The following is a 25,667-nucleotide window of genomic DNA, read 5'->3' as shown; positions in this document are numbered from 1 at the left end:
TGTTGAGGTGACAAATCTGGTGTTTTAGGTTAAAGTCATTGCTCCTTGTCCTGTCACAGGGCATCACCAAAGAGTCTGGCACCATCCTCTTGGCACCTGCTTGAGAAATATTTATCTGCATTAATGAGATTCTCTCTCAGTCTTCCCTAAACTAAACATGTCCAGTTTCTTCAGTCTCTCCTCAGATACTCCAGATCCTTGGTTAGGAACATTCCAACATTGTTAAATGACAGGGTTTGAATTTCTCTGTCTTCTAATAGTTTATTCTTAGCTGCATCCTCTGAAACAGATCTTGGCTATTCTGAAGCAATGTAATGGATAAACCAGCAATTACAGAAGAGAACTTTAGGAAGAGCATACTGAAGCCAATGCCACAAAGAAGTGATGTGCCACTACTACTAACATGGCCTCCCTACAGGCCATGTAGGGAGCACCAAACAGTACTGTAACACATTTTGCACAAAATTAGGCAAACTGGAGTCCTTATTGCTCCACATATATAGAAGTGGTAAATGAAGATTTTTCCAATGACAAAGCAATGAAATATCATAATGAATTACTCATGTTTTAACATTTTTATTTTAGAAAGTGAACATATCCATTAAAAAAAAAAAAGAAAATGCATGGAGTTAAAAAAAAGTAAACATAAACTAATGACAAACTGCAATAACATAAAATAATTTTATCTAGTGAGACCCAACAATTATTAAATATACTTCCACCACAGAGAAGTTTTACTTCATTATATTACCAGTCTCTTGATTAGGTACACAAGACAACACTTTCCAGTAATTACCTAGTCATTAGAAGATCAACTTCAGGAATCACTGAATAATAAAATACATTGTGGACAAATACTTTTATACCACCTGGGAGGCAACCTAATATACATATGTCAACAAGGTACATCTTCATGAGGTATTACAGTACATGGGAACCATTCCCTTTACTTTCTGAGTAAACTCTCCTGTCAGCAGCTCTGCCAGCAAGTCAGCCACAGACTCTGTTGCCAGTTTCCAAACCGCAACAACTTCCTGCAGATTATCTTTCTGCAACAGATCACACAAGTCAGGATGAATGAAGATGGGAGTAAAGAAAACATACTGTAAACAGGTAGGCTGAAAAGAAAAGGTCATCCACTCTTCCAGGTGAGCACTAGAAGGCTTCAAATCAGAAGTTTCTGATTCTCAAGAACATTTAATACCTCCCCCAGCTTGAGCTTTGCTATAAGTGGTAAAGTGAAAGCATGGGGCATGATAATTCCAGAAGTAAATTAAGTCATTTCCAAAATAAGGAAGTAATCTCATATTTCAACAAAGTACACTACAAGAATGTTAAGATGAGGCTGCTCCAGTGTAACCCACTTGTAGTTTTAAACAGGAGGGGAAACAGCAAAGCAGGTTTGCCCGTGAAATCTTCAGGCATACCTGTCCTAGATTTAAACCAAATAAAGTATTTTCCTAGCATTTTTGTGCTTTCGTCTCCAAAGAAATGTATCTCTTTGCTGCCAAAAAAAGGAGCTTTTACACATCTGGTCCACCACTGTCCTTTCCAGGAGGGCCAAAAAATAAATGCAAAGGAACCCAACTCTAGGCTCTCAAGACTTGGCAGGATTTCCTTCTTGAAGGCTGCTATGAGAGACAGACTGAGTTCAACAATTATTAATTCTTCAGAGTTAACATACCATTTAATTTGTTTGGAAAGGAACTAGGAAGAAAAAGCATATCTTTAGGAATATTCAGGTTCTACGCAAAGGAACTTACCTGCTTTTTCTTATTCGCTATACAATTGGTTTTTCACTGTCTTGTTTTTCTTCAGAGTCTTCATCAGAACCTGAGAATGAAGACAAGAATGCTGTAGATCAGTTGAGAGAAGTTAAAAGACATAAAAGTGTTAAGCTTTTTCTTTTTTTGGACAAATTAGTCTGAATGTCTTTCATTTTTGGAATGGCACATCAGCTGCGTATTGAAGCTCAAATTGTACAGAAACAGAATAAATTTATTCTTTTCAGGCTGATTTTCCACTTACTACCTCCAGAATAGACTTGGTTACCAAGTAACCGATGTCAAAGATGAAGGGTCAGCACATATAAAGAAGTGGCTACAGGGCATGTCCCTGGACACGTGTAGCTTCAAGAAAAACAAAAAGAGACAAATATGCTGAAAATTCATTTTATATGTCACCTCCTAAAAGCAAAGATTTGTTTTAAAAAATGTTGCCATATCAGCAGAGAGGTTTATTCCCTGCTGCATGATCACAGGAGATAGTTTATCTCTAAATATTTGTCAAATCAATATGTATAGCAAAGTGACCAAAAATTGCTCTCTTAGAACAATCCATAGTTTGTCTTCTCAGAAAGAAATGCAGATTTTTGAAAAAAAAATTAATAATGAGCTATTTTTACTCTACATTATCCAGCAGTTTCACTCTGTGACTACCAGTGTGTGTTAGTTCAAATATATTAATCTGTCTGTCTCTTCTGTGTCTCATACCCATAAAGGGCAGACCTGAAAAAAGCACCTGAGCTGTTACTTAATCCCACAGGACTAGCTGAAAGTAATGGCACACTTACAGTCAATACATGCATGCTGAAACACAACATCTCACTGCACAAGCAACACTGACCCAGCCACAATGTCTAGAAAAACATGTTAGCTTCAATTACACTTCCTCTCACACTATGTATTCTGTTGCTACAAAAAAACCCCACAAAACCCAGGCTGAACAGCTGAGTCCAGTACAATACTTCCATTATTCCTCAAAGCAGACCCATAGTTTTAGCTAAAATCCATTTTCACTTTGAATCACTGGTTATACTCAACGCTAATGCTCAGCGACCCCTAGATGGAGCTCGAAGTCATTCACTAAGCCAAGATGCTCAGCAGAGAGAAACCAGAGAAGACATTAAAATGAAAAAAAATAACCAACATCTATAATTTTATAATGCAAGAAAGGCAGACTTGCAGTAGCAACTAGCAGATGTTATTTTAATTATATTGCATTATACAGCACAGCTTTGCAAAGAGGTTTACATTCTAGGGAAAAAAGACTGATACAGGAGTTGGGCGTCCCCACTGCATTCTCAGGTAATTCAAATTTATTTGATCCATTAAGAAATTAGTTTTTTTCCTTGAAATGCTTGAGACACATTCTTGAATCTTGCAGTATTTATATTTATTTTTTATTTAATCAACTCATATCTCAACTAGACAAACCAAATGATATGCAGAGTTACAATGTACTTAACATTACCCAGACAGGTGAACCTTTTCATAGAGAGAAGACTTTTTTCTTTTTGTTATGAAAAAAGAAAAGAAGCTCTGATTCAAATTTCAGTTTACCTTATAGCAGTTTCAGGTTCATTGTCTATCCTAAAACAGTATAAAGCTCCAAATTTAGACTGGATTAAATTGTGCATTGCTGCATAAATGCTATTGCTGGCAGGTAAGAGACCACAGAATCACAGAACACCTCAGGCTGGATCACTGGTGGCAGAAGCAAACCATAACTGCCTCCTTTCAGTTGTGGTGCCATTTTATTTCAGATTTACCTTGCTTTTAGTCAGAACATGACTTAAAATACATTAATCACGTCTTGTAACTCAACTGGTAAGTAGCAACTAAACTGAATTACTGAACAAAAAAGAATCTTGCATTTTAGGATGACAAATACAGTTTTCATTTAAAAACAAAAATCTATTTTTCCCCTTTCCCTCTTGAAGAGCATGAAATATACAGCAGTGTAAAGTGAATATAAAAAATCTTTCACTAAGTAAATGTAACTACCTGCTACAGACTCAGGAGGAGAATAGAACTGCCCATCAGAGAGGACTCCTGGGTGAAGAAGAGCTGCTCGTTCTGAAGCATCCTGTGCTATCAAAAATCCTGAAAGAAAAAAAATACCAAAAAATAATTCCTCAGTGCTAACACATAAAGTCTTAAAGATCAAATACTGATGAAGAATCCTGAAGACTGATGTATTATATTAGCACTCCTAACTAGTTACTTCTCTAAATAAGTATCTTTTTTAAAAGCATCAACAATTAATTTAACACTTATGTTTTCTATTTAAATGCTGGAAGCTAAGGTGACACACACTAGCAAAACAGAGATATTGCATGCATGAATTAAGGATTTTTTCCTTCTACTATGTGTGATTACATTATTAGGTTGCCGTATGTAAATTCATCAATATTCACTGGCTAACTAAAACTTATGAAACACATTTTTAATGATCAGTGAGGTGCCATGCAAAACCAAATAAATTATTCTCTCTCTCTGCCACCATGGCCCTTCACTAATGGCTTGCTTTCACCTATGTGTCTCAACATACTCAGTTTCTGCAACCTTCATGAACTATTTGCATGTGTATGCATTGAATATTTTGTCTGTGAATATTCAATATCAAAAAATGCAAAAGTCTCCAAACTGGTTAGATTTCTTATCTATTTAGATAACAAAGTGATGCAGCTGTATTTCCTCATCCCCTTTATAAGATAAAAAAAATTACTCTAAGTTTCTTTTTCTCCAGGTAAACCCTACTGTTCTCATTTAATCAACTTCTTTCTCAGACAAGTGAAAAAGAAGAGGGAAAGGATCAAAGTAGGAAGACTGCATTCAGAGCACATAAAAATTGAGGTATCCATGACTACATACAGTTTTTTGATTTACCTAACAGATAAACATGCCTTTCCAACAGAATTTCAGACTGTTTTTCAGGTAGGGATGCATAAAGAACAGGTTGGCTGTATCATTACTCTCCTGTTGTTGAAACCCACAAGCATCTGTAAGCTCTCCTTCCCTCACCACTCAAGCAGTATTCTCTTTCAACTGAAACAGTGGATTTCCTCTATTTAGTTGAATATATTGAGTATCAGATGAGCTGGTGCCTCATCTCAAAGGCTGAAATTCATACTTGTTCTGGTCTCATTCTGCCTGTGCATGAAACAGACTCTCCACAACACTTCTTTGCTTTCCCCTTTCCACCTCAAAAGAAGAGTTAGTGACATCAAATTAGTTATTGTATCTACTCTTCCTAAAACAGGAGCCAGACACTTTATGCATTATCCAAAAAATAAAGTTTTACAAGCCCAAGCAGTTAAATTTTTATACATCAAACATACAAAATTAAACACATTTCCAACTGCTTGACAAACTGCTGATCTGGCCCTTCTGACTTTTAACTTTGCTTCCCTAAATTAGCACCTCACTTCTTTGAAGGCATATGTTTCCCTTTCCCAAAGAGGAAAAAAATCATGCCATTTGATTTATTTTTTTCCACAGCTCTTCAAATTGTGAGAAGTTGAAAGAAGCATTCTTCTGCCAGTTAATATGGGACCAAGTGTTGCCAACTGCAGTGACCGAAGGGAAATAACAAAAGCTTACTATTTTCTTCTTCAGCTTCTTGTGGTAACACTTTAAAGTCCAGGAACCAAGTTTCAATCCAGGCAAGTATGAAGGATATGATGGGCAGCACATAGCCAAAAGCACCCTGTGAGAACAGCTAGAAAGAAAGAAAACATTACAAAAATGACCCTAAAGAATCTTGCTTTTAAGAAAACAAAGTAAAACAAACATTTGATTAGAATATATACCTGTGAAATAATTACTTTTGCTAATAAAAAGGCACTGGTCACTGCTGTTGTAAACTGAAAGAGACAGAACAGATAAACTAATGAATGAATTTAGTTTCTTATTTCTTCCATTATCTATTAGTTGCAACTTCAAATATTTACTGACTACAGCAAGATCACATAAACTAATAAAATGTAACAAGCATGATACAATTAACTTGAAGTGTTATTAAAATAACATTATTAAAGGTAACTTTTAATACAAACACCTCCAAACATTTGATTTCCACATAGCATTTGTGTAGAATCTAAATTACCTGAGTTATGCAAATTGTGATCTTACTGTATAATAAAGATAGTGTACTTTATTCTTCAAGTCCTTTTAAAAAAACCCAACTATTTTTATCCCACCACTTGGGATAAAAGCTAACAACAGTTATTCCAAATGTTTTTCACTACCATCCAAATCAAAATATCCATTTCAAAAAACAAAACATCTTTGTGGGAGTAAATTGAAATAAATATTTTAATTCATGAAGTGGTATTTTGAAAAATTTCTTTTATTGAAGACTTGATAATATCTGATATATTTTTAAAAATCAGCATGCTGAATAAAGTATCTAAAAAACCCCCAAAATCTGAAAAAGTAGTGAACAAGTACTGTTCACATAAGCAAGGCCTCTATATCTTCTAGTGTTATTTGGGTCCAGCAATTCTTTAAAAAACAGCAGAATCAACTTCTGTCAATCACAGGTAGGATGTTAAGATTCAAGGCTTTGGCAAAACCTTCAGTGACATATCTAATTACTTGCTACCATGATGGCTTCACTCTCACCCCCTCACAAGCAAAGGCATCAAGTTGGAGGATTAAGAAATATTCTACAGCTACACAACCAAGGGCAAGGACTTTTAAGAAGCATGCATTTAAATATAAGCACTATCAGAGCAGCGCCTGCCACTTTGTATGTTTGTGCCATGCTAGTAACACAATCTATAAAAATCTCTGCGTGTAGTCTCAGAGCACTAAGCAAACCACATGCTACTTGCTTGAAGAAAGTTAGACATGAACATGTTCTACATGCACTTTCCACAGTGTAAGGAAAAAAAAAAAAGTCTGATTTAGAAAGCACTAAGCCAGCAATACACCTATAGTATTACAACCTATAGTATTGACTAGTAGAAGCATGAATTTTTCACCAAATTTTGCATTTTTTGTCATCCACACTATAGAGCTGCATTAAAGACAGTGGTTGCCTACAGTTCTTGACAACTTCCTTTTTAAAAAAAGGATTCATAATCAACCTTTTGTTGAGGTTGTTGAGGAGCATGAAGCAATACAGGTGCTAGTGTTCAATGGGTGGTACCTAAAACTTTTTAATGTAAGAATGTGGGACTTAATAGGCACTTGGATCTCTGGCACAATAATGCCAAGTCTTGTTTTTGAAGAATGTTCACTATTACAAATGGAAATATATTTCCAGAATTGATTAACAAGTCTCAGACGTAACAAGCAGTTATGGATGACTAGCCATCCATATTGGGTGAAAAATAAACCTTCAATTTGTATTAACGTGATACCTAATAAGAACCACATCCACTGTGCTATTAAATTCTTGCCTTTAGGCTGAAAATCTTCTAGAAAACAAGTTTTTAATTTGTTACTTTACAACAAATTTTTATATATACACCATCAAGATGATTCTTAACACACAAGCGTTAAGAGGCATCTAAAATTTTGTCTGCTTGATCCATTCTAGGAAAAACTCCATTATGCTTGGCTACTACTCACAGCTATTGCCCACCAATGGCGCAGTCTGCACATTGCATATGCAAGTATTAACACCTTAAACCGAAAGACTGCCAGTAGCTATAGAGAGAGGAAAAAATATTGGTTGGTTAATTCAGAACACAGAAAAACAACAATAGTCTCAACTCACCAAAAAAATACTAACTACTTACAAAGAAACTTAGGACAGTCTGTTACCAAGAAACAAATTTGGATGTGTCCTTATAAAACAAAAATAGAAAGTAATATCCCATTTGTAAAGCAAATGGCAACATCCACCTGCCTAGACAGGCTCAAATATGCAAGCATGTGCCATTCCACTAATAAGTTAGAAACAGAAGAAAACTATACAAAGTGTCTTCACAACCATTTTACCTGACTGGAATCTAAACAGTTATATTAATCCAGATTAACAGCTGGATACAGTTAATCCAGCAAATACCTCGTGCATCACTGTGCATCTCACTGATCTTAGCAGTGTGCTACTATACTTCTAGTATTTTGTGAAATATTAACATTGCAACAATCAATTATTCTTTATGTGGCTGCCCATAATAGCAAGTCATTCTATTTGGCAGTAGAGAAATGTAAGTTATGGTATTTGTAGGCCAGAAAATTATAACAATAGCAAACAGACAAGATCTCTGAATCAGAGACTCCAAGCTTCAATTTCTCTGTTTATTTTTTGACAGTAGATTGTCTCCAACTTTTTTTAAAGTATGTGCTCAGAATCAAAAAAGTGTGAAACAAGTGCTTAAAAATGAAGAGAAATCAAAGAGAGTCATGGCCAGAGGTATGATAAACCCATTTAATCTTACACAAATGTGTAGTAAAAACAGAGGAAATCCTGTAAAACCCACAAAAAACTTTGCAAAATTTAAAGTTCAAGTCCTTTCCCAGGGAATAAAAGTCTATTATTTTGCATTATTTTGAGAAGTTGGTTCACCTACAGGATAAAGTAATTTCCAGAACATCAATGTTTACAGATAACATTTTTTGCTTTCTGCAGCATGGTATATCATGGAGATCCTGCCAGCAAAACAATGGAAAAGGGAGAAGAAGCATAATTTGCTAGCTTATAAAATTTTTCAATCTAGTACATAAATTAATTTGACACAGCAAATATCCAATGCAGAAGTAAGGATGGGTTTTTACACCATTTTCAAAGAGAGATTCTGAATATGGTCATCAGTATAAAATGACTGATACCAAATCAAGTCATCTCTGCAAGGCAAAGAAGATCTGGTAGAATTAAGAACCTTTCTCTTTAGAAGAACTGTAAAGAAAAAGCTTTTACTTGGGCCGTGCAGTTCAAAATGCATTGCTACTACAGAGCTACAGCTTTGCCTAAAGAAAGGAATTTCCTAATACAATTGAGTTCCTGTTACGTGCCTAAGCTACATATATATAGTAAGGGAGCATCATCATGTCATCTCTTTTTACTGTTTGAGTTAAAACACAGAACTCTGAAAAAACTGCCCTGTGCAGGTCACCCTGGGCACAAATCTCTCCTTATTGCAGCCACCTTATGCCCAATGAAGGACAAAAACATTGATTTAAGCAATATGATTTTAGAGTGGAAGGCTATGGGTCTTGTCCTCTTAATGAATTACCTTATGTCACATCAAAATCACATTCTTGACTGGCTTTTCCATCTGCTTTTCCATAGACCCCAAAGCTAAAGATGCAAATCAACTGGCCCTAAGCATTTCTATCCACAGGCTCCATGAGCCTGCTGCCAGAGCAGGATTGGGTAACCCCTAGATGGGTGAAACTTGGCCCTTCTGCTTTAAATTATCAAGAAAAGATCAACCCTTTCACAAGACTCAAACTAGGAAACATCTGTGGAAGGAGGAATTGGAAAACTATACTTTTGCTGCTTTTCTTTTTTTAAGAACACTTACAAATATATCAAAATATGAAGAGGAGTAGTCATAATGTAGGACTTCTTTCTCTAAGGTAGTCTCAATGCCTCCTTTTACCTACAAAGGAACAACAATACACACAGCTTCACAAAACAAAATCCACTCAAATATGAAGAGTAAAAATACAGTCAAATATGAAGAGTAAAACTAGTAATTCCCTGCTGATATACAAAAAGATCATTAAACTACATACAGAAGAGCTGTCTGCCAAGAATGATGCTCTTATTTGTTTTTCAAGATTACATAGACTTTTCAAAGCGAAAACATTTAAGATTGTCATCTGGCCTAGGCAAACCAGATGTTTCAGGCTGTCTCAAAATAAAAGCAAACAAGTTATTGAGGGAGGAATAAATGATTAAATGTTAAGGTCTGTTACATAAACTCACAAAGCATTTTACCTCTTATAAGGAGGATCAAAACAGTTGATCAAAAAGCCAACCATAATCCAGTCCTAGTTAGTCACATGTTAGCAAATAGGAAAGAGAACAAAAATTGAATTCATACTTCAGATTTCCTTCTTATCAGCCCTCACATGATTTGTTAAGAGAGCTGAGCCAAAAGATCCACAGTTAAAAAAGCAGAAGCTGAAACTATTAATCTCGCACAAATAACATTCAAGTTTAATTCTTCAATTTCCTGATGAGATTCAGAATAATATCTTCCTTAGCCACCATGTTTTTTTTCAAGTGGAAGGATTCAACTGATCAAACTGGCCTTGTAAGAAAATAATTCAATGTGCATTGGCTCAGAGAGTGAAAGGAGTATCTATCTTAGTTGCAAATTAAAAACTTCAGTGTCCATTTCCTATTGATTTTAATTTGAAATTCCATAATTAAGCACTGCATGAAATAGTTATGTAAAACAACAACAGAAGGCTTTAACATTGAGTTCAACTACTGTCATCTTTTTAAGGAAAGGAGTTACCAAAGCATGCCAACAACATATGCTCACTATCTCAAAGCAATGCAGTCTACACACTTCCACACTTTTCCAACTACACTGCTGGACAGTGTTTGCCTAAGACTAGTCACTCCAACTCTGAATTTCTTCTATTTCTTCTCCTCTCCCTCCCCTCAATGTCTACCTAACGAAACACTTTCAAAATACATCTTTCCCTTGGTTGTTCTACTGCATCAAGTGTGATTATCTATTTCCAGCATAAATAAGGAAGATCAGCTTCCCCCACTCCAAGCTGCTCATCACTATGTGGCTGTGTGAGCACCATGTTAAAATAAGGATAAACGGAGAACCATGAAAGCCTTGATTTTTGCTCAAAATGCCATGGAGCTACTCCCCGAACCATTTAACAATAAACTACACTACACCTAAGGAAAATGGATAACTGCAACAAAGTGAAAACAATGTTTACAGAAGTCTCATGGCAATTCAACTGGTGCATAATTACTTATGCACCAATAACACAGGGTCCTAACACAATGCTGTATGACTTCTCAGAAAACAAAGCAATTCAAAGAGAAACAGAACAAAAAACCTAAGCATGTGCCAAATCCCAGATATAAAATTTTATCTTCTAATATCATTGACTTCTAATGACAAAAACCTGGTTTTTATTCCTGCTGACATGTGGCAGTATAGGACACCAGTTCATAATATGTTGTCCTGAAAATACAACTTTTTACAAAGAAAACTGCTGTGATCTTGAGATCCCTTGATACTGTAGCATTCAAAATGAAACACTATGATATCATGAGTTGGTAGCATTTTCTATTAGAATCTTCAATATTCTGAGAGCACTCATGAATATCTCTGAAACCTCAACAAGACATATAAACCCACTCTGTTCCTCTTAGTTGTACAAGCTGTTGAGAAACTGGCCTAAAAAAAGAACTGCATCAGAACACTATGCTACAACCATTTTTCCACCTAGAGAGAAACAGAAAGTCTAGTCCCAAAATTACATCATTCAGGCAAGCAAAACCTGCTCTCTCAAATTACATCAGAATGAGTATTTTCACTGTATCAATGAACTATTGAATAGACAGCTCCTGAAGCTTCATAATGTAAATTAATAACCAAGGTTATTTATCTAGTAAAGAAATGCTGATAAAAAATATTTACTCCAGATCTTTCTTTCTAGAAAAGGGATTGCTCCCTAATGTGTCCTTTCTTAAATGCAAACCAGTATATAGCTTAATACCTAGCTCAAGAACTAGGATGCTACTTATGAAATAACAACAAACGAGCTATCCTGTTGCTTTGTTGAAATTTTAGAGTAGCCTCATTTTCCAGATTACAAATGCTGGAGTTAAAAGGTGACAACTGTGGGAGTTTATTTAGTTGTTTAAATGCACCCTGCCATCTATAATGTATGATGCACCAAGTTTACATCAAAGAAAATACAGCAACAGAAAAGTTTTGGCCATTTTCAGGGACTAACACCTCAGTGCAATATCACTGACTTAAAGTTACTCAAAAGGCAGAGTCCTGAATCTGGTTAAAATTCACACTTCTTGCTAAATTCAAAGACATACAGTAACATTTCTGTATTTGATGCCTGAAGACTACACTGGATTTCCAATGTTTTTTTCAGCATGGCTTACAGACTACAGGAACATCTAAAGGTTTCACATAAGATAAACACATGTCTTAATTCATAAACGTAGATGCAGTTGAGTAGATACTGTGTTCATGGAAGCTTAAATAAGCTGCTTAAACTTAAATAGATAAAAATAACATAATTTTGGATAGAAAGGAGCAACTTATTAACCGTCCCTGTAGTTAATAAAACCTTAATATACTGTCTAAAGGTAGGTACTGAAAAGAGAACTCACATTTAATTCTATTATCCAGAGTAAGGTTATGAATAAGAGATCAAATGTAACAAACAAACAGAAAGTCCTTCTGACATCTGATATGCCTTTCTTCTCCCTGCCTTCATATGACTCAATCCTTGCCATCAGCTGCGTTGGGTTGATGGAGTGGACATCCCGTAAGGAAGGACAAGATTCCACACTGCTACTGTGAGCATTTTCTGCATCAGCTGGGACCCGAATCATCCTGTGTTTGTTTAGAGTGGTCTTCTCCCAGTTTCACCATCACTAGAAGGCTGATCCATACAGGAAGAATTTCTAAACAAACAAACAAAACCAAGCCATATTAGTCAACAAACCCCCATAATTTCAAGAGGTATTTTCATCTTACAATGTCAGTTCTCTTTTGGCTAAACTGATGACTAAGAGAATTAGGTAAGTAGGCCCTAGAAATTCTTTTTAACAGAGTATTGAGTATCCTCTTCATCTCTCAGAGGATTTGTGAAGCAAGAGAATTAATGTTCAATTAGGCCATTTGAAATAAGGGAGAACTGTCTAGATTTAGAAGGGTCATTTCTCCATGCTGTTAGAGTGAGATTATTGAATACAGTGAATAAAAAGCATGATGCTGTGCAACCTGTAAGGTTTTAAATACTGACATAAATGCTCTCAATAAACAGCAAGACAACTTAGAGGAATTTCCACGAACAATTCCTTAAAAATAGCAGTGTTAGTTAATAGCACATCCAGAGCTGACACAAACGAAAGATGAAAAGTCCATTAAAATACCTGAATAGTTTAGCAATCATTCTATAAAACATGTACATTGCTATCTGCTCTGTAAATTCAGCTGCTATAGCGACTTACATTGCCAGACAGTTTCTCCATTAAAAAAGTGTGGGTAACTAGTGGTTAAAAGTAATGCAATTACCCTAAGTCTCTTCTGACTACAAGGCTTTTGAAAGAATTTCAGGCTGAATTTCCTATAAAACTGGAGCAGTTTGATGCATGACCCACTTAAATCCTCCATGAGAACATTTGTCCAATTAAAGCTTCTAGAAAGAGCAGACTCAGAAAGTCACAAAAGTTTCATAGAAACACAAAGAAAATTTAATTTTATGCAAAATGCTCAGATGATTAACTTATACATCCTGCAGTACAAACCACATCAGACAAGTTTTTTGTAATACTGAGGGAATAGCTTTTTTAAATTCAAGAACAAAACTTTGCCTCCTCCTGAGTGGATTATCTTCCAGTAAATGGCAAGAGATAGAGAAATTCTTCCCACTCCCGTCTTTCAAACAACTCTTTTCCTGTCATCTCCAAAGCTGCGAGAACACAGTCAGTCAAAGCTCAACAGGGCATCTGTAACACACCACTAAGCAAACACAAGGAAGGATACAAGGACACATGGGAACAGTAAAGGTGGTGTGGGGAGCTGCCAGAGCACACACATCACAGCTGAGTAATAAAAAGGCCAGCCAGGAATGGTCAATGTCTAGGTCAAGTCACACAGAACAGCCTTTAGGGAATTCAAAGCACCAGGCATGGGTGGACAAGCATAATGCACTTTTGTATCTTCCTCCTTTATTTCTACAGCAGCTGCCTGAAACATGGCTGGCAAAGGGCTGTAGAGGAGGGAGACATACATGGTGTGTGTTTGGTCAGGTGCCTTGAGCACTACAGTGAACTTTGGGCCACCTGAACCCGAGGGTGTGAGCAGAATCACAGCACTCCAGTGCTGTAAACAGCACTTGCTTTGTACTGAAAAACTCACACTAAAGTGCCCTGCTATGTAACAGTAGCCCATAGCAAAATGTTTGGGATGAGACATAAACCTCACATCAGGCCATCAATGGTTGTATTTCAAAATAAAAAGAAAAGCTAAGGAAGACTTGAAATGCCAAAAAAAAAAAAAATATTCCATCTACATTGGCTAAAATATTTATTTTATTTTGATGTGGCACTCAGTGCCAATTATATAGGAAGTTGTTACTTCCAGTCTGGATTACTGCTAGATACAGCACAGTATGTCAATGCAATTAGTACAGCCAGAGTGAATTGTTCAAGAATGTGCTAGTTCAGCATCCATCTCCCTTGTGGGGCCCTTTGCAAAGAGAAAAGCATGGTTTTAAAATGCACTGGCTACTGGTTTGTTTTCAAGTATGACTCAAAACATCAGATTCAGCTTATAAATTCCATCTACTCTGAAATCCTTACTCCTGACAGACTTTTTTGCCTCAAAGCCCTCTAGACAAGGGATACTCACAGTAAGGGGATTTGTCTCTAGTCTTGTTCTGCCTGCTGATCCATCAGATCCATGTTTGGACACGTGGCAGGGTCTCTCTCATCACACTAAGCTGGTATCAAAATGTTATGATTCTTTAACTGAACAGACATAGCTTGGCAGCTTTTTGCACTCATTGCAACAGCTCTGCAAACTGTTTAATCACCAAGCATGTGCTAACGATTGTTTACCATAGTTTCTCTCATTAATTAAAATTAAAAGTTCCTTTGTACCTTAATGACATAATCAGTCATTTCATCACACCAACATTCTCAGATGGTTTCAGGTGGGTGCACAAAAAAATTTTAAATTCTTCTTGGCAGCTGTCTTACAGGCACGTGAGGACTATTAAAAAACAGTACTTCCCTTTTAGTGACAGATGGTGACTTGGCCAGACATTTTCCTTCCCATCTTAGCACTACCAGCAACATTTCTCCTCCCTTGCATTTCCAAAGCACCAATCATGCCCCAACTCTCTCACCCATCACAAATTTGCAGTGGGAGTGAGCTCTGCTCTTCCCTTGGCTCCATTTCTCCAGGGATTCTTGCTTGTGCAAAACAGCCTGTGCTTGGAAGGGCTGCAGGCTTGCAGCCCCATGAAGAGGTGCCACATTTCAGCACTCCATGTGGGCAATACAAGCACCAGGCAGGCACATGACTGTTTTTCATGCATCCCTGGCCAAGAAACTTAGTGGTGGAACAAGTTTAGGAAGGCAAAAAAGGTGTGTTTATCCTTGAGATGTGTCATACTTTTGAAAATACCACACAATTCTTTTGCATGTAACTATTACTAATCCTTATTCTTGCTATTCAGGAAGCAGGGTCTGCTTGGCCTGAATTAATTCTGCCACATTACTTGAGTTTTTGCATCTGAAGTGATACATGACGTTGTTATTGTTCTATAGGCAGGTATTGTGCTTTTTAAAAACCAAAATAATTTAAAATCGGAGAAAAAATTATTATAAACTGGGTGTTAGGATGTATGGGATTTGGGTTTTTGAAAGTTAAAAAGCAAATTCAGCCAGAAAAAAAATCCATTATCAAATAAAGAGAGAAAATTGTATTCTTACAAATTTTAAGGCTTTTTTCCTAGAAAGAGCCTTCTTTGTGCATCAGTCAGTTAGCAACTTTCCTGTTTCTGGTAAAGATTAATATTTTACATAATTTTTAGTGCATTTTTAAAATATCAGTAACACATTTTCAAGACTGCTGTATCATCTGTGGCTTGACCCAGGGTCTCTTATTTGAAGGAAACTGGGTTCACCTGGCACCACTTCTTTTGGCTCCAGGCAGTTCCATTGTTTGGGTTATTCTATACAGCAGGATTCAGGAAGGATGTGTGGTCAAAACAAACACAGCCTACGAAGAAGTGATATTTAGAGACCAGCTTGTTCATTTTCTGCACAGCCTGGATGCAAGACACTCATCAGCAGGATAATAAACAGCCCATAATTCAGAATATTCCATGAAACTCTAAGGGCAAACTTGCCTGGAGAGGTGGAGTTCATAGCAACTGTATTGGATACAAATTGTGCCATTAACTTCTTGCCACAAGACGTGAGACAGAAATCTGTTCTCCCCACACAGTCCCACAGGCAAATGGCTCTCCACTAAATGTAGGGGATTTGCAATGTTCTGTAGCTCTCTGCCTTTCCTTTGCCAGACTTCAAGTAATGGTTTTTCAAGCTAAATTGCACTAACATGCTCCTGGCTACACCTGCACATTGTGATAATACTTGTGAACATCTGTTCTGAAAGAGTTAAAAAAAATAAAATCCTATTTCTAGTCTCTCTTGTGTTACATGTTTTTGAAAGTGTTATCAAAGGTAAAAAAGTCCCTGGTATTTCAGGCAAGTAACAGTCTGATTGTAATTTGACTCACCGTGAGTGCAGAATAGAATAGAGTATTCAGTTGAAAGGGACAGGAAAACAGTCACTTTATCCATCTGCCTGACCACTTCAGGGCTGGCCAAAACTTTAAGTATGGCATTAGGGGCAATACCCAGACACGCTTGGGGCATCAACCCCTTCTCAAAGAAAATTTTTCCATGGTTTGACAACACTCTTGGTAAAGAAATGTTTCTTCCTATCAAGTCTGAACCTGCCCTGATGGATGCAGCTTTCAGCCATACCTACATGCCCTAGTACTAGGTACTACTGAGAAGAGATCAGCAACTTCCCTCTCCACCACCTCAGAAAGCAGTATCAGCAACTTCCCTCTCCACCACCTGCAAAAAGCAGTATGGCCACTCCTCAGCCTCCTTCTCTCCAGATGAGATGCAACCTGTGCCTTCAGCTGCTTCTCACAGGGCATTACTTCAGCTCTTCAACCAGCTTCAGAGCCTTCCTCTTGCACACATTTAAGGACCTTCACATCCCTTTTAAATTTTGGGGTCCAGAAATGCACAGCGTACTCAAAATTAAGTTGCAGCAGTGCTAAATAGAGTGGGATAATCACTCCTTTTGACCAGATGGTTGTGCTGTATTTGAAGGTTTGCTACTGCTGACTTCGAGCCTGCTGTCAGCCAGCATCCCCAGACTCATTTCTACGGTGCTGCTTCCCAGCTGCTTTTGAAATTTGTAATCGTGGAAGGTATGCTCTATCCCAGGTGCAGAGTCTGGCATTTGTTCTTGTTCAGTTTCATGCTATTGATGATTGTTCAGCACTCCAATCCATCCACACCCCTCTGCAAGGCCTCTTGTCCCTTGAGAGTGCCAGCAGCACCTCCCACTTTAGTATCATCAGCAAACTTGCTAATAGTGCATTTGACTCCTGCCTCCAGATCACCGATAAAAACTTTGAACAGAAGTGGTCTCGGGATTGAGCCCTGAGGAACACCACTGGTGACTGGTCTCCAGCCAGGTGTAGCTCCACTCTCTACAACCCGTTGAGCCCTGCCCTTAATCAGTTCTTCCAGCAGACCATCTACCTGCTCACTTCACAGTCAGACTTGTCCAGAAGGATGCTGGGAGGTACAGTATCAAATGCCTTAATAAAATCCAGGAAAACTATATTCACAACTTTCCTCCATCTACTAGGCAGATGAAATGACAGAATCTACAAGCTTATTGAAGTGTCAAAATATTTAAGAGGAAAATAAAACTTCTGAAATAAGAATCCATGTTAGAATATTCGTGATGTATCTTCTTCTCACTTCCCTTGATTTCAAAAGATGTAAGATTTTAATGGGGCTTTTTTGTTTTCTTCAGAACTTCATATATTCACTCAAAACCACTACAATATTTAGATAAGTAAGTTTTCTATGACGACCTATTCAAAGTCATAGACAACAGTGGCCTATTTTTCCTTGAAAGAAAGCCTCCAAAGTTTGTATCTATTTAAATTAAAGGCGTATTTTGCTTTTTTTCTTTAAATACCTAATTGCTACGGCTGTAACTCAAGCTTCCAAACAGAGAATTCTCAAGCTTTCTAATGAAATACAGATTTTACACTTATTAATAGTTTTAACTAGTATAATAAGTGAAAAGTAAAGGAATCAAAATGATCAAGCTTAGGACTGACTGCAGTCCTTCCCTGCCCTCAAAGACCAATAAAGACTTTAGCGATATATGGTGAGAGCTTCCCATGATTTCAAGCTACATTTACAATTAACATAATTATTTTCATTCATATTGACAGAAGCAGAAGTATGTGTCAATTTTACACATATCTTAGAGATGCAACATCACAATGCTACTTCTCTTTTCTATCATTATTATACCCCTATTCTTCCAGTTTATTGTCCTTGGTTTAAATTATTTTTGTTTACTATATTACTGTAGCATACATGAGCAACAGCACCATATATGATATGTTTTTCTTTCAAAAGGAAAAAAAAAAACACACAGCAGAATTTAACCGAGAAGAGATGAAAGACGTGATTAAAAACAAAAAAAAAAAGGATTACTCAAAGGCTATCAGCAGCTCAGCAAAATCAAAACAACATGCCACATGGAGGCAATTTCAAAAAAGTCAACGTTAATTTACATTAAAATATCAGAGAAGTCAGGTTTGCATGAAGTAACTAGTCACACAATGTAACATACTCTTGAAACATACTGAACACCTAGAATACTTATATATGTCTGGACAACACTAAATATGGCCCAAACATTCCCACCATAAAAAGCTTTTCGGTGAATGTTAAAAAAGTAATCTAAAAATGTTTCTTCTTTCCAATGAGTAAAATAGGATGACAAGGCCAGTATAGTGGCCAAGACTCTAAAGTACTGTGAAAACTACAGGCCAGTTTTCTATTGAAAAGCCGACAACAAAAGAACAGCAATTTTCACTCATAACAAAAGAAAAAAAAGACCAAAAAACCCAACAAAACAACAAAAAACATTTCCTTGCTAAAAACTTTCCTCATAGGGAGACAAATAAAACATGCCAGTTATTTACTAATGGAGCTGTTTTCTGATAAAAGGACTGACATTGCTGCTTACACTACCTGCTATTCTAGGAGCACATTACACAGCACAGATAAATTCAAAATTTCTTACAAGAACAGAGCCAAATACAGTAATTGGTATTGTAACACTAACATTCAAATATTTAAGTTATACTTAAACACAGTTTCAGATAATTTTAATAATATCTCAAGGAAAATGGTCTCAAACCATTGTTTGCTCTGTCCCCATCATGAAGCTCAACCCCATTTTTTATCTAGGCACAGACACAAATTTCCCTACCCAACACCTTGGACAGAATATACAATTAGCTGTAAAGACTTCATATTGGAAGTCAAATTTCTGTTATGAAGCTGTACTAACCTGCAGGAGTATTAGCAGAATACTCTCAGTGTGTTTTCTGTCAGTATCAACACACACCCTGATAAAGAGACAACACCGATAAAACCAGTACCTATGAAGTAATGCTGACTATCAATCAGGAGGAGGAAAAACTCCCAAAGAGCTGGAGACTGTCTCCAAAGCTTACCCAAACACATTTTTTAAAGTTTTCTACTATAAATGAATGAAACCCACTCTGCTGACAAACACTGTTCCTCTTCTGTTTATATAACTGCAAGAACTAATTTTCCTGAAATCTGCTTGCAGCAGATACATTACTAGTGACCTCCTGATAGTCACTGCTCCTGTTCCTGGAGGGCACTTAAATCCCTTCCAAGCTGCACTCATTTTGTCTCTAGCTGTAACACATCATTGCCTCAGAAACATTTTAATGTCTGAATGCCTTTAAAAACACCACTTGAAGCATTGTTCTGTTCGAAACAAATCTTCCTTAGTGAACACAAAGGGATATTGAAAAAAAAACCCAAAAAACAAAACGCCACCAACAAAAAAAATCCAAACCTGGGCCAAACTTTAATCAAAGTAAGAATGAAAAATTCAACTGATGCACCTCCACAAAATTCCCGGAACATAAGCAGAAGATACTGTAGACTGCTTTGGCAATACTCTAGGTTCTCAATTAAGCAACACAGCAGGAATTACAAGTTACAAATATGTAACACATTTAAAGACTGGGAAGGTTTCCCACTGGAGGAGCAAGGCAAGATTTACCAGCATACAGGAAAGAGCTCCTTACAAAGAGTTTGGCTTTATCTGAGTGTTCAGAACTCAAGTAGCTCTGCTTTACCCTGAAATAGCAGCTCTTACCATAGGTAATTTGTCCCTGTAAGAACAAAACCAAAACACCAAACTACCATTTTTAGTGAGAAAAATGTTTCCCCAAGTTCCTATGCTCCAATGGTAACCTAGCAAAAGTAACGGGGCAATTTCACACAATTGTACAGAATAATATTTTTCTCAGACCATTGATAGAAGGTGAAAAAGAGAAAGAAAAGAAAAGAAATACATTTTTTAGATTAGTAGAACATCCGAGGAAACAGCAGGTCACCTTTCTCCATCCCAAGAGTGAAACTCATAAAATCAGAAAGTCAAATTAAAGTGCTCCAACCTTGGACTAGTTTTCCCTGCAATGGAAGAATCCGTTACTGAGCCATGTCCTGCAAAACACTATTGTCCTTTTCCAAACACTTCCTTTTTTATTCTACAAGAGCTGAGAAAAATGGCAGAGTAAACAGCTTGCAAATTTGGCATCAGCATTGTCCTTCCTCCCTTCCTTTCATTTCCATAGTCTTTTCACCTCTGGACTCCTTCTTAAGAGCATATCCCAGAGGTTTACTTTTAAAATGAGCTCAAACCAGAATTAATGGCCCATACAGGGCTCAAACCTGCACCCTGGCATTATTAGAACAGTGCTCTAAAATAACTGAGCTATTATGCAGCTGTATCCTATTTTAAGAAAATACTAAAAACTAACAAAAAGGATGGACCATAACCATAGCGCAACCAACATAACCATGTTCCAAAGGTCTGCCTCAGATCTCAGCTGCACTGAAGACACTTCAGCATTGCAAACTACAAAACTGAATCCTGTGCATATTATCATTGTTAAACCCTTAGAACACACAGAGAGAAACAATCCCAGTTACAGAACTGACAATACATCATCCCATTTAGAATCTATATATTCCAACCGACAGTACTCACTTCACAGAATCGGAGTGCTATGGATTGGAATGGACCTTGAAGATCACCCAGTTCCAACTGTTAATTAATTAATTATCAAATCAAAACTATAATTTTCTTAAAAATAACCCTTTCTTTTGGTTTAAATGTTGTGGACTAATCTTGCCAAAGACCTGAAACTACATCAGGATTTTAAGGTTTAGTACAGTCAGAGCCCCACAGTTGTTTTAACACATGCATACACTATTTTTGTATGTTGTATGTATACATACACATTCCAGTCACAAGAAATATCTGCATGCAATAAAAAATATAAAGAAAATAAAAAAAACCTAGTTATTTTTTGCAAGACAGGAGGGGACAGGTGGGAACAAAGAGGAACTGATACAAAAATAAGGGAAAGAGTTAAAAACCTCCAATGAATCTGGTACTAACTCTTCTTCACACCTGTTATGTGCTCTCTGAAGCTGATTTTGTAGCCTATCCAACACCAGCTCACAGAAATGACGATTTCAAGGCAAACATACTCCATTAAACACTAAATAAGCAATAAGAGCTTAATAGCCATTCAGTTTCTCAGAGTTAACTGTGGGCCAAAGAAACCATTTAGATATCAAAAGCTCATCTATTTCATCATGTCTACATTTCTCTAAGTAGAAAACACAATTTTTTAAAGACACTGAACACCTCACCGATTATTGCCTCAAACATCAAGCATGATACTGCTTTATTACACTGACTACACCTACATGTTTGTTTGGCTTTTTCCCAAATCAACAAGGCTGATAGCCAGATACTACTTGGACAAGAAAAGCTATTCTTTTGCTAGCACAGAATTGTGGGACTCTTCCTGAAATAGCTCAGGCATTTTATGTATTAGTGAGAAACACTTGGGATTTTGTCACTCCCTCAAGAACTATTCCACAAAATGGTGCAAAAGTTTATTCCAGGCAAACAACCCCTGAAAATTCTTCAGAGCTCTTAAAGAAAACAGCATTTCAAGAAACTGACATGCATTTCAAAATGGGATAAACGTTTGTAAGATTTTTTCACTCATAAGTCCTCTTGTACAGCTCTTGAAGGTGCTTCAAAACAAAAGGAAGTTTCAGGTTTTACATTTTAGCTCTACTTTTCTTCTTAAAGGACATTGTAAGGGAACAATTACCTAGTCCAAGCAGCAACAAAGCTTCTAGCAAAGACTTACATCTTACTTCTAGCAAAGAACGTTAAGGAGAAAATACTTATTTTAACACATCTCCATACAATTTATCTGATTTTTCTGTCAGTGCAAGATGGAAATTAACTCTTGATGTCTGAAGTGATGCTATTTTAGGATGATAACGGAGTAGATGAACTTAATATGAAGAGCATGATGTCATTAGAAGATGTTCAGTTGGTTCTTTTTAGTTCTAAGACTACTTTTTCAACTTTCCATTTTTAATTCTACTCCTAGCTGAATTTAAGACAGCAAAGCAGAGGTAATGTACAAGCTGTCTTTTAACACAGTTGCTAATGATTCCAAATTAAGAACAGATGTTTAACACATACAGTTAAATCAGAGAATGTTTAACAAGCAACAAATCTGTGATCCTTCAAAATGACTCATCTGAGTTGCTGGATGCTGCTGCCTAAGCACAAGAAATCACAGTCCCTGCTGTGATTTTGATCCTAAGTGTGATTTACCATTATCATGTCATCAATACCCTCTGCAAAATCACTGGTAATATTGTCCATGCTGACTTAATTCACTGAGTGAAATCCATTAGCCGTGCTTACTAGAAACTAGGTTATGCCCTGTAAAACATTTTAACAAAGATGTTTTAATAACTGAATGTTTAGCTAGGATGGTCTGACAAAATTTAAAATGTCAAAGTCTAAATACATTCTTTCTCATGAATGAAGGCCTAGAACAATTGTGCTAAATTCATTTCAAAAAAATCATGGCTAAGCACTTGAGAATTTATGAAAATTAGACCACATTGGATCAAGACAATCACACTCAAGCCCAAACGCACAGAAACAAATGCCTAATCCAGCTGAACTGAGTTTAGTAGTTCATAAATCCTAGTGCTGCTAGAAGGTCATATGTATCTTTCTCAATATACCAAGTCTATAGAAAGCAACATTCATCCTGAAAGTGTCTAACACATGAATAAAAAAAAAACTTAAAATTATGGATTTGTGCCACAATAAGAGGATCACTAGTGCATTTTATGCAAAGTAACTGGCCCTGACTACCATCAGCAAACAAACAAACAAAACCCAAATCACTCTGCATCTGGCCTACTTAAAACTGCAAAGCTGATGAAAAACATCTACTAAAAATAGTAGTGCCACTACAGACTTACAAATAGAAATGAGTCTTCTCACAATATTGAATTCACTAACAATATCACTATGATTTCCAGCACAAAATGACAGTTTTCACAGCAATTAATATTGAGCACAATATATATAATACATAGATATTATATAAACTAAGATGATGCATTTGCACAGTAAAAAGTATTGACAACAATTGTGCAAAAATATCAGTGATGGTCTTCTGCCTTTAGGCACACTAACACAATTTTAAAACAAACAAGCTCTTAAACCATTTTAGTATTTGTGGTGAATATTTTCCAAGTTAAAGTCGACCACTGTGTCTACTGACACCTGACCACAGTGAACTGGGAACTGCTGAGTGTTAGCGCTCCATCAAGGAATAACCTGAACTGCTGCTGGAGACGGAACGCTGCGGGTTTAACCAGCTCTCTCTGCAGACGTACCAGCGTCACCCTCAGCACAGGCTAAAAACGCTGCACTTCAGCAGTGTGTGGCCCACTTTAAATTCGGATGCTGAACGCAGGCAGTGCCTCTCCGAAGCCGCCGAAATTCAGCCCGACGCCAAAATTAACCCTCAGCACAACACTTTCCCGCGATGGAAGCCGGGGCTTCGCAGGGCCCGGCTCGCTCACACCGTTACCAGCAGGACAAACAGGTCGCCCTACCTCCGTGAGGATGGATTTGCTGGGCTGGAATCGCAAGGAGAGGGGAAAAGCAAACCTCCTCCGGGTCCGCCAGCAGGAGAGACCCCGGGCATGTGGGAGAGGGGGCCGTGCCCGCAGAGCATCCCCCGAGCGCCGCCCGCACCCCTCCCGGAGCGGGATCCCCTTCCCAGAAACGGACCCCCGCCCTGCTCAGCCCGCCCCCGGCACGGCATCGCCTCCTCCTCCTGCCTCCTCCTCCTCCTCTTCTTCTCCCTGCCCCCCTCGCCACAGCAGGGCAGCGGGCTGCCTACCGAGGGGCCAAACGCGCGCCCTCTCCGGAGAAAGCGGCGGCTCCGCCACCGGAGGAAGTGAGGAAAGGGGAGGGAAGGGAAAGGAAGGAAGGAAGGGCCGAGCCGGGCCGCACCGGGGCCCCGCCGCCCCTCTGCCAGCAACACGCCCTGCATCCCTCCCGGCCTCTTCCCCGCCGCGTTCCCCTGGCTCCGGGCGAGGGAGCAGCGAGCTCACCCCAGCGCGCCGCTCCGGCCCGCAGAGACCGCCCCGCCGCATCGGCAGCGCCGCAGGCCGCGGGGACGGGCGGGGCGGGGCGGGGCGGGGCCGGCGGCAGCGGCGGGGCGGGCCGGCCTCCGCTCCCTCACGGAGCGCGGCAGCGGCGGCAGGGGCGGGGCGGCCCGGCCTCCGCTCCCTCACGGAGCGCGGCAGCGGCGGGGCGGCCCGGCCTCCGCTCCCTCACGGAGCGCGGCAGGGGCGGCAGGGGCGGGCCGGCCTCCGCTCCCTCACGGAGCGCGGCAGCGGCGGGCTGGCCCGGCCTCCGCTCCCTTCACGGAGCGCGGCAGGGGCGGGCTGGCCCGGCCTCCGCTCCCTCACGGAGCGCGGCAGCGGCGGGGCGGCCCGGCCTCCGCTCCCTCACGGAGCGCGGCAGCGGCGGCAGCGGCGGCCTGGCCCGGCCTCCGCTCCCTTCACGGAGCGCGGCAGCGGCGCCGCCGCCCGGCCCGCCCCCGGTGCGGGGGCAACGGGGCAGAGCCCCGGCGGAGGCAGCGGGAGCGGCCCATAGATAAGGCTCTTAACACCCCCAAGTTGTAGTGGAGCCGTCGGAACGAGCGAAGGGACTGGTTAGCTGTCGTTCGACCGGATTCCACTTGTGCCTTGTCACAGCGGAGTCCTTATCTTTGCGGGGATTAGCACCAGAAAATCACAGAATTGCAGAGGTGGAAGCGATCCTCAAGGATCATCGAGTCCCAGCTCCCAACGCCAACTCCCTGCGCAGGACACCCCAAGAGTCACACCATGTGCCCAAGAGCATTGTCCAAATGCTTCTTGAACCCTATCAGGCTTGGTGCTATGACCACTTCCCTAGAGAGGCTGTTCCAGTGCCCAAACCCCACACTCTGGATAAAGAACCCTTTCTTTTTATATCCAGCCTAAACCTGCTCAGGCTTACGTTGCCTGAACCTGACAGCTTCAGGTCATTCCCTTGGGTATTGCCACCAGTCACCACAGAGAAGGGATCTAGGCATGATTGCTGTCATTGTGAAAATACACACCCTCAGTATTCCTGCATGTCCCTGACTGAATCATTTGTTATAATCCAATTTAACAATATTATATATTTGATAGTTATAACTGGCTGAGGCTCAGATCTCAGTAAAATGTGGCTATCAGATCTGATAGCCACACATGCTCACAGAACCAGACTGCTGGTTAGTGGGAAAAGAGAGATCTGACTGCAAGAAAAGGCAATTAGATTGTAGCACTTCCATTTTGGAGTTATGCTACAATAGACACAGGATTAGAAGACGAACAAAAAAATCCCCAAACCTAATTTTCTTAAAACCTAGGTGTAA

The 25,667-nt window shown here is 38.9% G+C and overlaps 1 protein-coding gene across 8 annotated transcripts; it reads right to left on the bottom strand.

The window, feature by feature from the left end:
* Window positions 1-560: 560 nt before the first annotated feature.
* STARD3NL (STARD3 N-terminal like) lies at window positions 561-24,391 on the bottom strand. Of its 8 annotated transcripts, none has more exons than XM_021553296.4 (9): window positions 23,827-24,391; window positions 12,076-12,372; window positions 9,263-9,340; window positions 7,362-7,439; window positions 5,594-5,647; window positions 5,385-5,502; window positions 3,786-3,884; window positions 1,764-1,833; window positions 561-1,049 (listed from the first exon to the last, which is right to left on the bottom strand). In XM_021553296.4, exons 2-8 carry the CDS (start codon window positions 12,298-12,300, stop codon window positions 1,781-1,783), a joined length of 705 nt encoding a protein of 234 aa, XP_021408971.1. In that variant the 5' UTR covers window positions 12,301-12,372; window positions 23,827-24,391; the 3' UTR covers window positions 561-1,049; window positions 1,764-1,780. The 8 variants fall into 8 exon arrangements, with proteins under 8 accessions (XP_021408971.1, XP_021408970.1, XP_021408969.1 ...); XM_021553295.4 differs by having other exon boundaries at window positions 24,117-24,391; XM_021553294.4 differs by having other exon boundaries at window positions 24,331-24,391.
* Window positions 24,392-25,667: the final 1,276 nt, after the last annotated feature.

This window comes from Lonchura striata, chromosome 2 (genome assembly GCF_050655825.1).
Source record: "Lonchura striata isolate lonStrDom1 chromosome 2, ASM5065582v1, whole genome shotgun sequence".
Taxonomy (NCBI): Eukaryota; Metazoa; Chordata; class Aves; order Passeriformes; family Estrildidae; genus Lonchura; species Lonchura striata.
Note: the sequence above shows the minus strand (reverse complement) of the source record. Positions and strands in the feature narration are given on the sequence as shown.

Excerpts from the sequence above, each read along its gene's own strand:
- STARD3NL (XM_021553296.4), bottom strand. The coding sequence starts at position 12,300 with ATGATTCGGGTCCCAGCTGATGCAGAAAATGCTCACAGTAGCAGTGTG. Across the intron at positions 5,648-7,361 it reads GCCATTGGTGGGCAATAGCT|TTTACAACAGCAGTGACCAG; the intron begins GTGAGTAGTAGC and ends TGTCTCTTTCAG. Across the intron at positions 1,834-3,785 it reads TCCTCCTGAGTCTGTAGCAG|GTTCTGATGAAGACTCTGAA; the intron begins GTAGTTACATTT and ends CTTCATTCTCAG.